The 14,575-nt window shown below is 44.0% G+C and overlaps 1 protein-coding gene across 3 annotated transcripts in view; it reads left to right on the top strand.

Annotated features, from left to right (window-relative positions):
• The window catches only part of LOC141105630 (killer cell lectin-like receptor subfamily G member 1), a 38,574-nt gene extending 27,577 nt beyond the window's left edge, over positions 1-10,997 (top strand). For 2 of the 3 annotated variants that reach the window (XM_073595589.1, XM_073595591.1), the window contains 2 exons: positions 8,414-8,535; positions 8,624-10,994. In XM_073595589.1, the coding sequence (XP_073451690.1) occupies positions 8,414-8,535; positions 8,624-8,747 (246 nt within the window). In that variant the 3' untranslated portion in view covers positions 8,748-10,994. Of the gene's footprint in view, positions 1-8,413; positions 8,536-8,623 lie in introns of all 3 variants that reach the window. The other variant, XM_073595590.1, reaches the window with a different exon arrangement.
• The last annotated feature ends 3,578 nt before the right edge of the window (positions 10,998-14,575 follow it).

Raw genomic sequence — 14,575 nt, 5'->3', positions numbered from 1 at the left:
AATAGCTTGCAACATTGTCAGCCACCACTAGAGCTAGGTTCACCCAAAATCCAGCTGGCTTGACACAGAAGATATAAATCTTGCATACAATCTGTGTAGCATCTAGGTGATTCCCACATACTTCTGAGATTTTCCTACATTACTTGATACTGACCTCTGCACTCTGCGTTACTGACTATTAACTGCCGCACACTACATTACTTACTACTGACCCCTACATACAGCATCTCACAAAAGTGAGTACACCCCTCACATTATTGTAAATATTTTCTTCTATCTTTTCATGTGACAACACTGAAGAAATGACACTTTGCTACAATGTAAAGTAGTGAGTGTACAGCTTGTATAACAGTGTAAATTTTCTCTCCCCTCAAAATAACTCAACACACAGCCATTAATGTCTAAACCGCTGGCAACAAAAGTGAGTACACCCCTAAGTGAAAATCTCCAAATTGGGCCCAATTAGCCATTTTCCCTCCCCGGTGTCATGTGACTCGATAGTGTTACAAGGTCTCAGGTGTGAATGGGGAGCAGGCGTGTTCAATTTGGTGTTATCGCTCTCACTCTCTCATACTGGTCACTGGAGGTTCAACATGGCACCTCATAGCAAAGAACTCTTAGGGTCTGAAAAAAAAATAATTGCTCTACATAAAGATGGCCTAGGCTATAGGAAGATTGCCAAGACCCTGAAACTGAGGCTACAGCACAGTGGCCAAGACCATATAGTGGTTTAACAGAACAGATTCCACTCAGAACAGGCCTCGCCACAATCGACCAGAGAAGTTGAGTGCACCTGCTCAGCGTCATATCCAGAGGTTGTCTTTGGGAAATAGACGTAAGAGTGCTGCCATTATTGCTGCAGAGGTTGAAGGGATGGGGGGTCAGCCTGTCAGTGCTCAGACCATAAGCCGCACACTGCATCAAATTGGTCTGCATGGCTGTTGTCCCAGAAGGAAGCCTCTTCTAAAGATGATGCACAAGAAAGCCTGCAAACAGTTTGCTGAAGACAAGCAGACTATGGACAAGGTTTACTGGAACCATGTCCTGTGGTCTGATGAGACCAAGATAAACTTATTTGGTTCAGATGGTGTCAAGTGTGTGTGGCGGCAACCAGGTGAGGAGTATAAAGACAAGTGTGTCTTGCCTACAGTCAAGCATGGTGGTGGGAGTGTCATGGTCTGGGGCTGTATGAGTGCTGCCGGCACTGGGGAGCTATAGTTCATTGAGGGAACCATGAATGCCAACATGTACTGTGACATACTGAAGCAGAGCATGATCCCCTCCATTCGGAGACTGGGCCGCAGGGCAATATTCCACCGTAACAACCCCGAACACACCACCAAGAGGACCACGGCCTTGCTAAAGAAGCTGAGGGTAAAGGTGATGGACTGGCCAAGCATGTCTCCAGACCTAAACCCTATTGAGCATCTGTGGGGAGATCCTCAAACGGAAGGTGGAGGAGGTCATTCTGTATTGGGGGGGGTCTGTGATTTGGGGGGTCAGTCTGTGATTGGGATCAGTCTGTGATGGGGGATCAGTATGTGATGGGGGGGATCAGTCTGTGATGGGGGGTCTGTGATTTGGGGGGTCAGTCTGTGATGGGGGTCTGTCTGTGATGGGGGGGGTCAGTCTGAGATTTGGGGGGGGGTCAGTCTGTGATGGGGGGTCTGTGATGGGGAGGTCTGTGATGGGTCAGGTCAGTCTGTGATGGGGGGGTCTGTGATAGGGGGGTCAGTCTGTAATGGGGGTCTGTGATTTGGGGGGTATGTTTGTGATGGTGGGGGTCTGTGATGGGTCAGGTCAGTCTGTGATGGGGGGTCTGTGATGGGGGGGTCAGTCTGTGATGGGTCAGTCTATAATGGGGGGTCTGTGATGGGGGCCTATGATCAGGGGGTCTGTGATCAGGGGTCTGTGATTAAGGCAGCCTTTGATGTAAAACGGGGGGGGGGGGGAGTGATGTGAAAGGAGGGACTGAGGACACTGATGTAAAAGGGGTCTGTAATTTCTGCACTAGCAAAACACAGGTCTCTGCAAGGGCAATAGAAAACAATTGTTTTCTATCTGTCCTGTTCACACTACAACAGCGCCCCTGAGTGCTGAGCAGTGTGGTGCAAAATGCATTCTGTTTCTATGCACCGCAACTGGGCTGCAGTGCATGAAAATGAATGAAAGGTATTTTGACATTTCAATAAAGTTAAAAGGAAAAAAGTACAAAGTGTGATGTGTGTGGGCCCTCAAGGTGTGTGCAGGGTGTGTGAGGTGCTGAGATGTGCACGGGAGGCTGTGATGTGAAGGATATCATGTGGAGTCATAGCACCAATATGACCTCCGCAGGAAGAACATTTTTCTGACCGGACCTCCATAAATTTAGCACCCTTGATATAAGAGAAATAAAGTAGAACAGCTAATGGCTAGTGAAGGGGGGGGGGGGTGGGCTTGTGTGGCCATCGGGGTTGCCGACCGGTATAAGATTGACCTGTCATCCACACTGCCCATCACCTCACTTCATAGTGCACAACCCGGCTCAGCCTCAGCGCCGCTGCATTGCTGAAAGGCAAAGAAGCTGTAGCAATGTTCCTGCATGACGTTAGCCCTCCCACTTCACTTGTTTTTGTGCATGTTTGCAAAATTAAAGTGGGCCGGTCTGGATGAAGTCCAGGGCCAAATTTTTGTCCCAGCCCTACCTACAAGTGTCAGATCACATACTGTACTTTTTGTTTCTGTCAGTGAAGTGTAAGTACTAATGCACAAACCAAGTGAATCAATATAAAAAACGAAGCAGCTGCCAACATAAATGGTGTTCCCACACTGTGCCAATGATATAATAAATAATGTGGCGCTTACTCAAAAGTGATGATAGGTATATAAAGTACAATATAGATAATTCTTCATAAAGTGCAATAATAATGAATGACAAATAATGACAATCTAGTGCAAATAATAATAAACTCTCCTTCATGCTTAATAAAGTGCAACAATATCAAAGTGACAATACTGTGAATCAATATGATGAACGTGCCTAATAATAAAGTTCATAAGAAACAAAGTGCTTGTGCAAGAAAACCCAATTCATCCAGATGCTTCCGCCTTCCGAAGTGCGCTAGTGGTTTGCCCCAGCCCCACACCTTGGACAGAGACCCCTACAGGTCAAGCCTCTGTATAAACATGACTCTAGATTCCAGATGCCGGCATTGTACACCTGACTCCATACCCTTGATGAAGTCACGTGATCAGTGAAGCAACGCGTCGGGAAAATTTCCTGCCAGGCAATGTCATAATATGCTAGTATGCATCACATACTAGCACATTATGTGAAACTTACCTTAAAACGAAGCCCTCCAGTGGTACGCTGTCACTGCTGACTTGGCTTCCACCTTCCCTCTGTCTTCCTTCCAGGTTTGCGGCCTCCGGGTACATGCATGCGGGAGCCCTTGGCTACGGCACCTATGAACCTTCAGAGCACATGTGCTGGTGACGTCACTGGCTGCATGCACTCTGAATATCTCCTACATAGTGCAAGTTTAGGAGATATTCACAGTACCTACAGGTAAACCTTATTATAAGTTAAAAGACTGAGAGTGCTGATTCCTACAATCTGCATAACTACTACTGACTCTTAAACTCAGTGTTACTTATTATTGACCCCTGCGCTCTGCATTACTTACTACTTACCCCTGCATCCTGCATTATTTACTACTGACACCTAAGCTCTGTGTTACTCCTGAACCTTGTACTGGGAGCGATAGTGACAAGTTTCTCAATGAAGTTAATAGGGTAGGGTGGGTTTATATTTTTACAGTGATATTTACTGTGATATCCATCGTGGCAGATAGGAAGTCTGAGTACCAGGAGTCAGAAGGGCTCCACGTGTGAGCCAGTGCAGCAAGAGGCTGCTAGCTTTATGCACCAAGGTGGTCGGTGAAACAGTCTGTACCAGACAGACAAGGGCCTGGAGTGTAAGGCCAGAGCAGCAGTGCTGCAAGTGAGAGCCAAATAGGCTGAATGTCATTTTGTTGATGGACAAAAGAATGCTGAAAACCCCTGCGAGGGAAACCTTCAAACGCCCCCAAGACAAAACAGACCCCTGACATCTCCCCTTTGAGACAGACAAAGGGACTGAGGACACATTCCCCAGTCCCTTTCTCAGCACTGAAGATGAATGAACAGGAGACAGAGGCTCCTGTTCATTAATAAGCCGGCTGCGGGGGACGAGGGGGGCCGGAGAACAGGGGGGTGGGGGCAGAGAAGGACATGGAGGAGGTCAGAGGAGAACGGGGGGGGGGAAGGACATGGAGGAGGTCAGAGGATAACAGGGGGGGGAGAAGGACATGGAGAGGGCCAGGGGAGGAGCACACAGAGAAGCTGGGAATGATCGGTACGGCTGGAGGGACAGCTGTGATCATCGATCTCTCAGTATAGCTTTTTAGCTGACAGCCGCGGGAGGGAGAGAAGGAGAAGTATCTGTCAGCTAAAAATTGATAGAAGGAGATCAATGATCAGAGCTGTTCCCCGCCACACCGATCATTCCCGGGAGATCGGGAGGCACTTGCGGGTATGCGGGAGTCTCCGCATCTCGCGGGAGACTTGAGATGTCTGCATTTGATGCTAGTCCATTACAATATATATAGCATAATGTTATATGATTTAGCTAGTACCCTTTCAGCAGCAGCAGATTCTCATTTTCCCTCATAACTGTGTAAGAAAAACATGGGATTGTGGGTAAATCTTATACACATAAACTCATGTATTTTCCTTCTAGTTAAGGGGGCTGGGCTGGAAGAGAGCAGGTGTCTCCTTGACACATGCCCCCTACTATGACACTGCAGTGAGAGGCGTGCCTCCACTGCAGAATTTTTTATTGGACAACTTGGGCCAATGGTATATTGGTCCAAGACTCCAAGCTGTCCATTGAGCTCAGTGCCAAGAAGTGAGGAGAGGTTCTGTGAGCTCAACCTCTCAGTCTGCTACAAACAGAGTGTGCCAGCTTATATTTAAACTGGCAGCTCTGTATTTAGCTTCTGACAGGCTGCGCAAGGAGCCCCGTATCTCTAAAAACCATAGGTCGAAGGAGCCCCAAATTTTTGCCAGTGGTGGGATAGGACTTCAGCTATCTACCCCTCAAATGGTTGCTGAGCTATGCCCCTTAATTTTTTTTTTTTTTTATGCTCATGGCAGGGGAGGCTCTGCCTCCCCTGACTGCATGTTCCTGGTCAAAGCGCATTTGTGCGATTTCAGAGACACATTTCAATGTGAACGAGGGCTTAAAGTTCTGATTATAGGCATTTGTCCACTGTATTTAACTTTACAATGTTTAATCACATACAATCACCAAAGCACATCTGTTCAGATAAAGCTGCGGGTCCTATCAAATTAGGACCTGTGACTGTGTCCGTAACAGCTGCTGCATCTCCTAATGCCGTGTACACACGAGCGGACTTCTCGTCCGCCTGAACTCCGAAGGACTTTTCGGGGGAGTTCCGATGGAGTTGTGACGGAGTTCCAACGAAACGGACTTGCCTACACACAATCACACCAAAGTCTGATCGTTTCGAACGTGATGACGTACGACCGGACTAGAATAAGGAAGTTCATAGCCAGTAGCCAATAGCTGCCCTAGCGTTCTTTTTTGTCCATCAGACTAGCATACAGACTAACTGATTTTTCGATCGGACTCGAGTCCGTCGGAAAGATTTGAAACATGTTCTATTTCTAGGTCAGTCGGAATTTTCGACAGAAAAGGTCCGATGAAGGTCCGATGAAGCCCACACATGATTGGAATGTCCGACAGAATCGTTCTGTCGTACCTTTTCTGCCGGACAGTCCGCTCGTGTGTACGCGGCATTAGAGAGACATAAGCAGCCCACACACAGCTCCAGCCACATAAACAAAGCCATAGGGGCCACAATTCTTGTGTGAATTAAACATAATATAGAACACATCTTCTGGTGACAATTGTATAGGAGGAGAATTCCCATCACTTTCTCAGTATGTATTCCTATTTTATATGTATGGACTCTGCACAGTACCACTTATTTTGTCCTGTGTGCTGGGTGTAATTCTCAGTATCTGTTCTTCTGTATGTATGGACTCTGCACAGCACCACTTCTCTTGTATCCTGAATGTAATCATTGGTACCCCATTTGTTGTATATCTATCTCTTTTTCTGAATACTAGTTGCAATTAAGGATGAGCCGAACACCCCCCGTGTTCGAATCGCACCAGAACATGCGAAAAGGCAAAAAATTTGGACGAACACACGAACACCGTTAAAGTCTATGGGACACGAACATGAAAAATCAAAAGTGCTCATCTTAAAGGCTTATATGCATAAAAAGTGTTTGGGGACCCGGGTCCTACCCCAGGGGACATGTATAAATGCAAAAAAAGTTTTAAAACTGACTTTTTTTGGGAGCAGTGATTTTAATAATGCTTAAAGTGAAACAATAAAAATGAAATATTCCTTTAACCCCTTGCCGACCAGCGCACAGCGATATATGTCGGCACAATGGCACGGCTTGGCAAATGGGCGTACAGGTACGTCCCCTTTAAGATGCAGCATTGTGGGCGTGCGCACCCGCTGCATGCTCCGTGACCGCGGGTCCCGTGGACTCGATGTCCACCGGGTGCCCGCGATTGTTGCACGGAGCAGAAGAACAGGGAGATGCCTATGTAAACAGGGCATTTCCCCATTCTGCCTAGTGACATGACAGAGATCACTGCTCCCTGTCATCTGGAGCAGTGATCGCCATCATGTGAGTAGTAGCTCATCCCCCCACAGTTAGAATCACTTCCCTCCCTTTTTCAAAATTGTGGCTCTTTTTTTGTTTATAGCGCAAAAAATAAAAACTGCAGAGGTGATCAAATATCACCAAAGGAAAGCTCTATTTGTGAGAAAATAAGGACATCAATTTGGTTTGGGTGCAACATCGCACGACCGCGCAATTGTCAGTTAAAGCGACGCAGTGCCAAATCGCAAAAAGTGCTCTGGTCAGGAAGGGGGTAAATTCTTCCAGGACTGAAGTGGTTAAATATCATGCCTGGGGGGTGTCTATAGTATGCATGTAAAGTGGCGCATCTTTCCCGTGTTTAGAACAGTACCACAGCAAAATGACATTTCTAAAGGAAAAAAGTTATATAAAACTGCTTGCAGCTGTAATGAATTGTTTACGTCACTGGGTGGCCCCGCCCTCAGCTATATAACAGCTGTCACCGAGAAGAAGCGTCACTTAGCGGGAGCCTCCCATGGAGGCGGACCTGTTGCGGCTTTTTTTTTTTTTTCTGTTTTCAGTCCGTCGGGTGGCATGAGATGGATTTACATCGTGGGACATTATTATTTTTTTATCTTTTAATAAAGGACTTATCTCAAAGTGTCTCCTGTCTTTTTTTACTATTTTTGACACTTTTTTGTGAAATGGTAGGGTCTGGATTTTGGGGGAGACCCCTACGCCATTTGTTTTTTAAATTGGGCGCAGGGTTCCCCTTAATATCCATACCAGACCTGAAAGGCCTGGCATGGATTTTAGGAGGACCCCCACGCATTTTTTTTTCATTTTTGGTTTGGGGTTCCCCTTAATATTCACACCAGACACAAAGGGCCTGGTAATGGACTGGGGGGAACCCATGCCATTTTTTTCAATGAGTTTTATCTATATTGCCGAGACCTGACAATTCATTACAGCCGTGATCAGTTTTAACTTACAATTTTTCCTTCAGTAATGTAGTTTTGCTGTGGTACTGTTCTAAACACGGGAAAAATGCGCCACTTTACAGGCATACTATAGACACCACTCAGGCACGATATTTAAAGGAATATTTCATTTTTATTGTTCACTTTAAGCATTATTAAAATCACTGCTCCCGAAAAAACGTCCGTTTTTAAAACTTTTTTTTGCATTGATCCATGTCCCCTGGGGCAGGACCCGGGTCCCCAAACAATTTTTATGACAATAAATTGCATATAAGCCTTTAGAACGAGCACTTTTGGTTTATCATGTTAATGTCCCATAGACTTTCGAGTTTGCCACGAACACTGCATAATGTTTTCTGTTGGTGAACAGGCAAACACCCGATGTTCGAGTCGAACTTACATTCAACTCGAACATCGGGCTCATCCCCAGTTGCAATTAGCAATGTCTTATTGTATGGTATGTACATGGTAATTCTATTTTTAAAAGAAATGATGTCCGGCTAATATGTATATTTGATGAAGGTGGGCATATGTCATTTAGTACATCACGGGGAGCCCACACCCCTCAATTTTTTAGCCACACCCACTTTCTCTGTAGCATGCTTTACCCACCTCTTCCTTATTATAATGGTCTCCCAAATTGACATCTGCTCATATCCAATTTGACAAACCATTGCTCCATTGATAATAATCTCGATTGTGACAAATGTTGTTCTGTGTTACCAGGAATTTATAAACAGATCCGTCGGAGGACAAGCAGAAAAAGCAGTGGCACAGTTCTGGATTGGTCTGTACAGAGATGGAGATGGATGGAGATGGGTGGACGGTCGGCTCTATAATATCAGCCTGTAAGTGACTCTTCATCTACACTGAGAATATGAATGTTGTTCTTCCAGAAACAAAATCCATAACTGCTCATTTTTATTTATTACCCAGATTTCAGATATCAACAAAATCCTCGGGAAACTGTGTAAGGATGCATGAAACTTCTGGATATCATAAAGGTGACTGTCAATCCAAACAAAACTGGATTTGTCAGAAGAGAGCCCTGAAGATCTGACAGATATCTCCCAACATACGGACACTCTGCTTGATTTATAATACAAAGTAATAAAACAAACCCACATTTACAAATGGCCAAAAAACTCCAGAACAGGCACAGTCAGCAAGCAAAGAGAGAATGTTTAATTTAATTTTCAATCCATGTTTTATTTGCATACTGTAATCTTCAGGGATACAGCCACAGTAATAGCACCTCAGGATCATGTGCAAAGATGTTTGTCTTAAACATAAAAGTCTTTATTTTTCTTTAACCACTTCATTCCGGAAGATTTTACCAACACAGAGCTCTGGGCTGTGACGATCAACAGGTCCCGTCCGTAAATCATTTCCCGGGACATGCTGACCTGCTTGCGCCCTAAACCCGGAAGTAGGCAGCTACGTCAATCGCTTAAAAGGAAACAAAAACAGAGCTTCCAGCATCAAAATGAAACTGACTTAACTTCAGAAAACATAACACAAAAGTCTGCTTGTCTTCAGCACAAACAAAATATGAGACATATAAATATATATATAAAGTTCATATAAGGGATTTACCCCAAAGTTAGGAAAGTCCAACTTCAGTTGTTTTCCAGCCCACATGCGGTTCTCAGACAGGTCTCCTCTCCTAAACTCCTTCCGCTCCACTTACAACACTGGAAGTTTCCTGTCCTAAGATCTGCTTCCTGGAGGATGTTTAACCCTGTTGGGGCCAGAGTCCCCGTAATCAGGGTTGGAGGTTCTTTCCCACCCGAATATCTCTCTGAACTTACAAAGTTTCAGGTGCCAAATAGGCAATTACTAATGCAGAGAGAACTGCAAGTTAGTCCTCTCCTTTATGCGCAACTGTCCTGGAACCTTCTTACCCTGCATGGATAAGAATCCCTGAGTACCCCAATCATTTCTTTTAAAGGGACCATAACCCAAATATGGGAGACACATAGCACCCTCCCAGGACTCATCCCCAGCATCGTCTACAATATATTAGCAAATATTCTAGGAAGCTGTCTAGATGTGTCAGTGTGCCCCAGGAGTTTGCAATCCTGATCTTAACGTGACACTAAAGCTTCGTTTGTTTTTTTTAAAATAACAAACATGTCATACTTACCTCCACTGTGCAGCTCGTTTTGCACAGAGTGGCTCCAAACCTCTTCTTCTGGGATCCCTCGGTGGCTCTCGCGGCTCCTCCCCACATTAGATAACCCCCTGGGAGAAGCACTCTGCCAGGGGGTTACCTTGCGGGCGCGCTCCCGAGTCATTTATTCGGCGTCCATAGAAGCCAAATGTATGACTTGGCCCCACCCCCGGCACCCGGGTCATTGGATTTGATTGACAGCAGCGGGAGCCAATGGCTGCGCTGCTATCAATCCATGCAATCATGACCCGAGACACCGGCTTTTGCTGGTGTGCTCATCCTCAGGACGAGATACAGGGGGTACAGGTAAGTAAAATGGAGGCTCGGGGGGGCCGCAGCATTACAGGAGGTTTTTCACCTCAATGCATTCTATTCTAAAAACCTTGAAGATTTACAACCCCTTTAAATGTGAGAGCACTAACAATGGTGCACTTATAAATATTAAAGTAGAACTCAAGCAAAACTTTTTTAGTTTTGTATAGAATGGAGAGTGATTGGCACTCCTGTCAGGTTTTTATTGCTGTCTGTATCCCAGTTAGGAAGATTCACGCTCTTCATTTGTCCTCTTGATTTGGTATAATCCGAACTACCCTGTGTTTGGCTCAAGTAGGGTTGAGGAACTTCAAAGGAGTCTGAAATGCAGAACCTGAACCTCATTGAAGTCAGTGGGATTTGAAACTGTCAAATTAAAAATGACATTTTCTGGGGATGTCAAAAAATAACATGCAGGAGGGTCACTGCCTGGGGGAATATGTAGTAATAAAAAAATACAAATTCCATTTAGCCATAAGCAATGATGTTTTAAACCACTGACATTTAGGATGTAAAAGAAGTTTTAAATTGCCAGAAAATGAAATGACAAACCACAAAGGTTCCCCTAAATACATAGCAGACCCTAAGGTGTTTTTTTTTTTTTTTAACTGGCAATGAATGTCATTGTAATTTAAAATGTGTCATTTTTTTCTTTGTAAATGCCACTTTTGCTGTAGCACTTCCTACAGAAAGAAATGAAAAAAATAATTGCACCCCCACCTTGAAAATGCATACCAGATGCTTTTTTTTAGTGTGGTATGGATATTAAAGTGGAGTTCCACCCACTTTTACAACTCTTCAGCATCCCTCACTAAACTGTGCACTGTAAACAAATTGGATATTTTTTTATTTTTTTTTCTCTGCACTTACTGTATATCTGCTGTATTAATTTTTCACTTCCTCCTCCCTGGCCGCGGCCCATCGCATCATTTCCTGTTTGCAATGCCTTCTGGGAAGGGGCGGCAACTTCCTCTGAAACTGCCGTTGCTATGGAGACCTGACCTAAAACCTATTACACTGCTTGTGCTGCACTGAGCATGTGCGAGATCTGCAAGGATGAGATCCAGGAAGAAATGCAGTCTGGCTTCAGATGCCCACACTTAAGATGGCCACGGCCTGCTGTAAGTTTATAAAATAACAAACTACTGCTATAAACTAACAAAACAGACCTTAGTTTACAAACTAACTTTACTAGAATACATTAAGCTTGTGTATTATAGGGATATTTTTATTTAAAAAGTATAATTTCGTCCGGAACACCACTTTAACCACTTGAGCCCCGGACCATTATGCTGCCTAAGGACCAGAGGTCTTTTTCCAATTTGGCACTGCGTCGCTTTAACTTTTAATTGCGCGGTCATGCAATGCTGTACCCAAACGAAATTTGCGTCCTTTTCTTCCCACAAATAGAGCTTTCTTTTGATGGCATTTGATCACCTCTGCGGTTTTTATTTTTTGCGCTATAAACGGAAAAAGATCGAAAATTTGGAAAAAAAATGATATTTTCTACTTTTTGTTATAAAAAAAATCCAAAAAAACTCAATTTTAGTCATACATTTAGGCCAAAATTTATTCGGCCACATGTCTTTGGTAAAAAAAATGTCAATAAGCGTATATTTATTGGTTTGCGCAAAAGTTATAGCGTCTACAAACTAGGGTACATTTTCTGGAATTTACATAGCTTTTAGTTTATGACTGCCTATGTCATTTCTTGAGGTGCTAAAATGGCAGGGCAGTACAAAACCCCCCCAAATGACCTCATTTTGGAAAGTAGACACCCAAAGGAAATTGCTGAGAGGCATGTTGAACCCATTGAATATTTATTTTTTTTGTCCCAAGTGATTGAATAATGACAAAAAAAAAAAAAATATTTACAAAAAGTTGTCACTAAATGATATATTGCTCACACAGGCCATGGGCCTATGTGGAATTGCACCCCAAAATACATTCAGCTGCTTCTCCTGAGTATGGGGATACCACATGTGTGGGACTTTTTGGGAGCCTAGCCGCGTACGGGGCCCCGAAAACCAATCACCGCCTTCAGGATTTCTAAGGGCATAAATTTTTGATTTCACTCCTCACTACCTATCACAGTTTTGAAGCCCATAAAATGCCCAGATGGCACAACCCCCCCCAAATGACCCCATTTTGGAAAGTAGACACCCCAAGCTATTTGCTGAGAGTCATGTTGAGTCCATGGAATACTTTCTTTTTTGACACAAGTTGCGGGAAAGTGACAATTTTTTTTTTTTTTGCACAAAGTTGTCACTAAATGATATATTTCTCACACAGGCCATGGGCATATGTGGAATTGCACCCCAAAATACATTTAGCTGCTTCTCCTGAGTATGGGGATACCACATGTGTGGGAATTTTTGGGAGCCTAGCCGCGTACGGGGCCCCGAAAACCAAGCACCGCCTTCAGGATTTCTAAGGGCGTAATGTTGTGATTTCACTCCTCACTACCTATCACAGTTTTGAAGGCCATAAAATGCCAAGATGGCACAAAACCCCCCCAAATGACCCCATTTTGGAAAGTAGACACCCCAAACTATTTGCTGAGAGGCATGTTGAGTCCATGGAATATTTTATATTTTGACACAAGTTGCGGGAAAGTAACACTTTTTTTTTTTTTTTTTTTGCACAAAGTTGTCACTAAATGATATATTGCTCAAACATGCCATGGGCATATGTGGAATTACACCCCAAAATACATTCTGCTGCTTCTCCTGAGTACGGGGATACCACATGTTTAGGACTTTTTGGGAGCCTAGCCGCGTACGGGGCCCCGAAAACCAAGCACCGCCTTCAGGATTTCTAAGGGCATAAATTTTTGATTTCACTCCTCACTTCCTATCACAGTTTTGAAGGCCATAAAATGCCAAGATGGCACAAAACCCCCCCAAATGACCCCATTTTGGAAAGTAGACACCCCAAGCTATTTGCTGAGAGGCATGTTGAGTCCATGGAATATTTTATTTTTTGACACAAGTTGCAGGAAAGTGACAATTTTTTTTTTTTTTTGCACAAAGTTGTCACTAAATTATATATTTCTCACACAGGCCATGGGCATATGTGGAATTGCACCCCAAAATACATTTAGCTGCTTCTCCTGAGTATGGGGATACCACATGTGTGGGACTTTTTGGGAGCCTAGCCGCATACGGGGCCCCGAAAACCAAACACCGCCTTCAGGATTTCTAAGGGCGTAAGGTTGTGATTTCACTCCTCACTGCCTATCACAGTTTTGAAGGCCATAAAAAGCCCAGATGGCACAAACCCCCCCCCAAATGACCCCATTTTGGAAAGTAGACACCCCAAGCTATTTGCTGAGAGGCATGTTGAGTCCATGGAATATTTTATATTTTGACACAAGTTGCGGGAAAGTGACAATTTTTTTTTTTTGCACAAAGTTGTCACTAAATGATATATTGCTCAAACATGCCATGGGCATATGTGGAATTACACCCCAAAATATATTCTGCTGCTTCTCCTGAGTACGGGGATACCACATGTTTAGGACTTTTTGGGAGCCTAGCCGCATACGGGGCCCCGAAAACCAAGCACCGGCTTCAGGATTTCTAAGGGCGTTAAGTTGTGATTCCACTCCTCACTACCTATCACAGTTTTGAAGGCCATAAAATGCCAAGATGGCACAAACCCCCCCCAAATGACCCCATTTTGGAAAGTAGACACCCCAAGCTATTTGCTGAGAGGCATGGTGAGTATTTTGCAGCTCTCATTTGTTTTTGAAAATGAAGAAAGACAAGAAAAATGTATTTTTTTTTTCTTTTTTCAATTTTCGAAAGTTTGTGACAAAAAGTGAGGTCTGCAAAATACTCACTATACCTCTCAGCAAATAGCTTGGGGTGTCTACTTTCCAAAATGGGGTCATTTCGGGGTCATCCGAAACTGTGCTAGGCAGTGAAGAGTGAAATCAAAAATTTACGCCCTTAGAAAGCCTGAAGGCGGTGCTTGGTTTTCGGGGTCCCGTGTGCGGCTAGGCTCCCAAAAAGTCCCACACATGTGGTATCCCCATACTTAGGAGAAGCAACAGAATGTATTTTGGGGTGTAATTTCACATATTCCCATGGCATGTTTGAGCAATATATCATTTAGTGACAACTTTGTGCAAAAAAACAAAAAAAACAAAAGATTTGTCTCTTTCCCGCAACTTGTGTCACAATATAAAATATTCCATGGACTCGACATGCCTCTCAGCAAATAGCTTGGGGTGTCTACTTTCCAAAATGGGGTCATTTGGGGGGGTTTGAACTGTCCTGGCATTTTATACACAACATTTAGAAGCTTATGTCACACATCACCCACTCTTCTAACCAATTGAAGACAAAGCCCTTTCTGACACTTTTTGATTACATGAAAAAATAATTTTTTTTTGCAAG

Source organism: Aquarana catesbeiana, linkage group LG08 (genome assembly GCF_042186555.1).
Source record: "Aquarana catesbeiana isolate 2022-GZ linkage group LG08, ASM4218655v1, whole genome shotgun sequence".
NCBI classification, from domain to species: Eukaryota; Metazoa; Chordata; class Amphibia; order Anura; family Ranidae; genus Aquarana; species Aquarana catesbeiana.
This window is presented reverse-complemented; position numbering and strand designations above follow the sequence as displayed.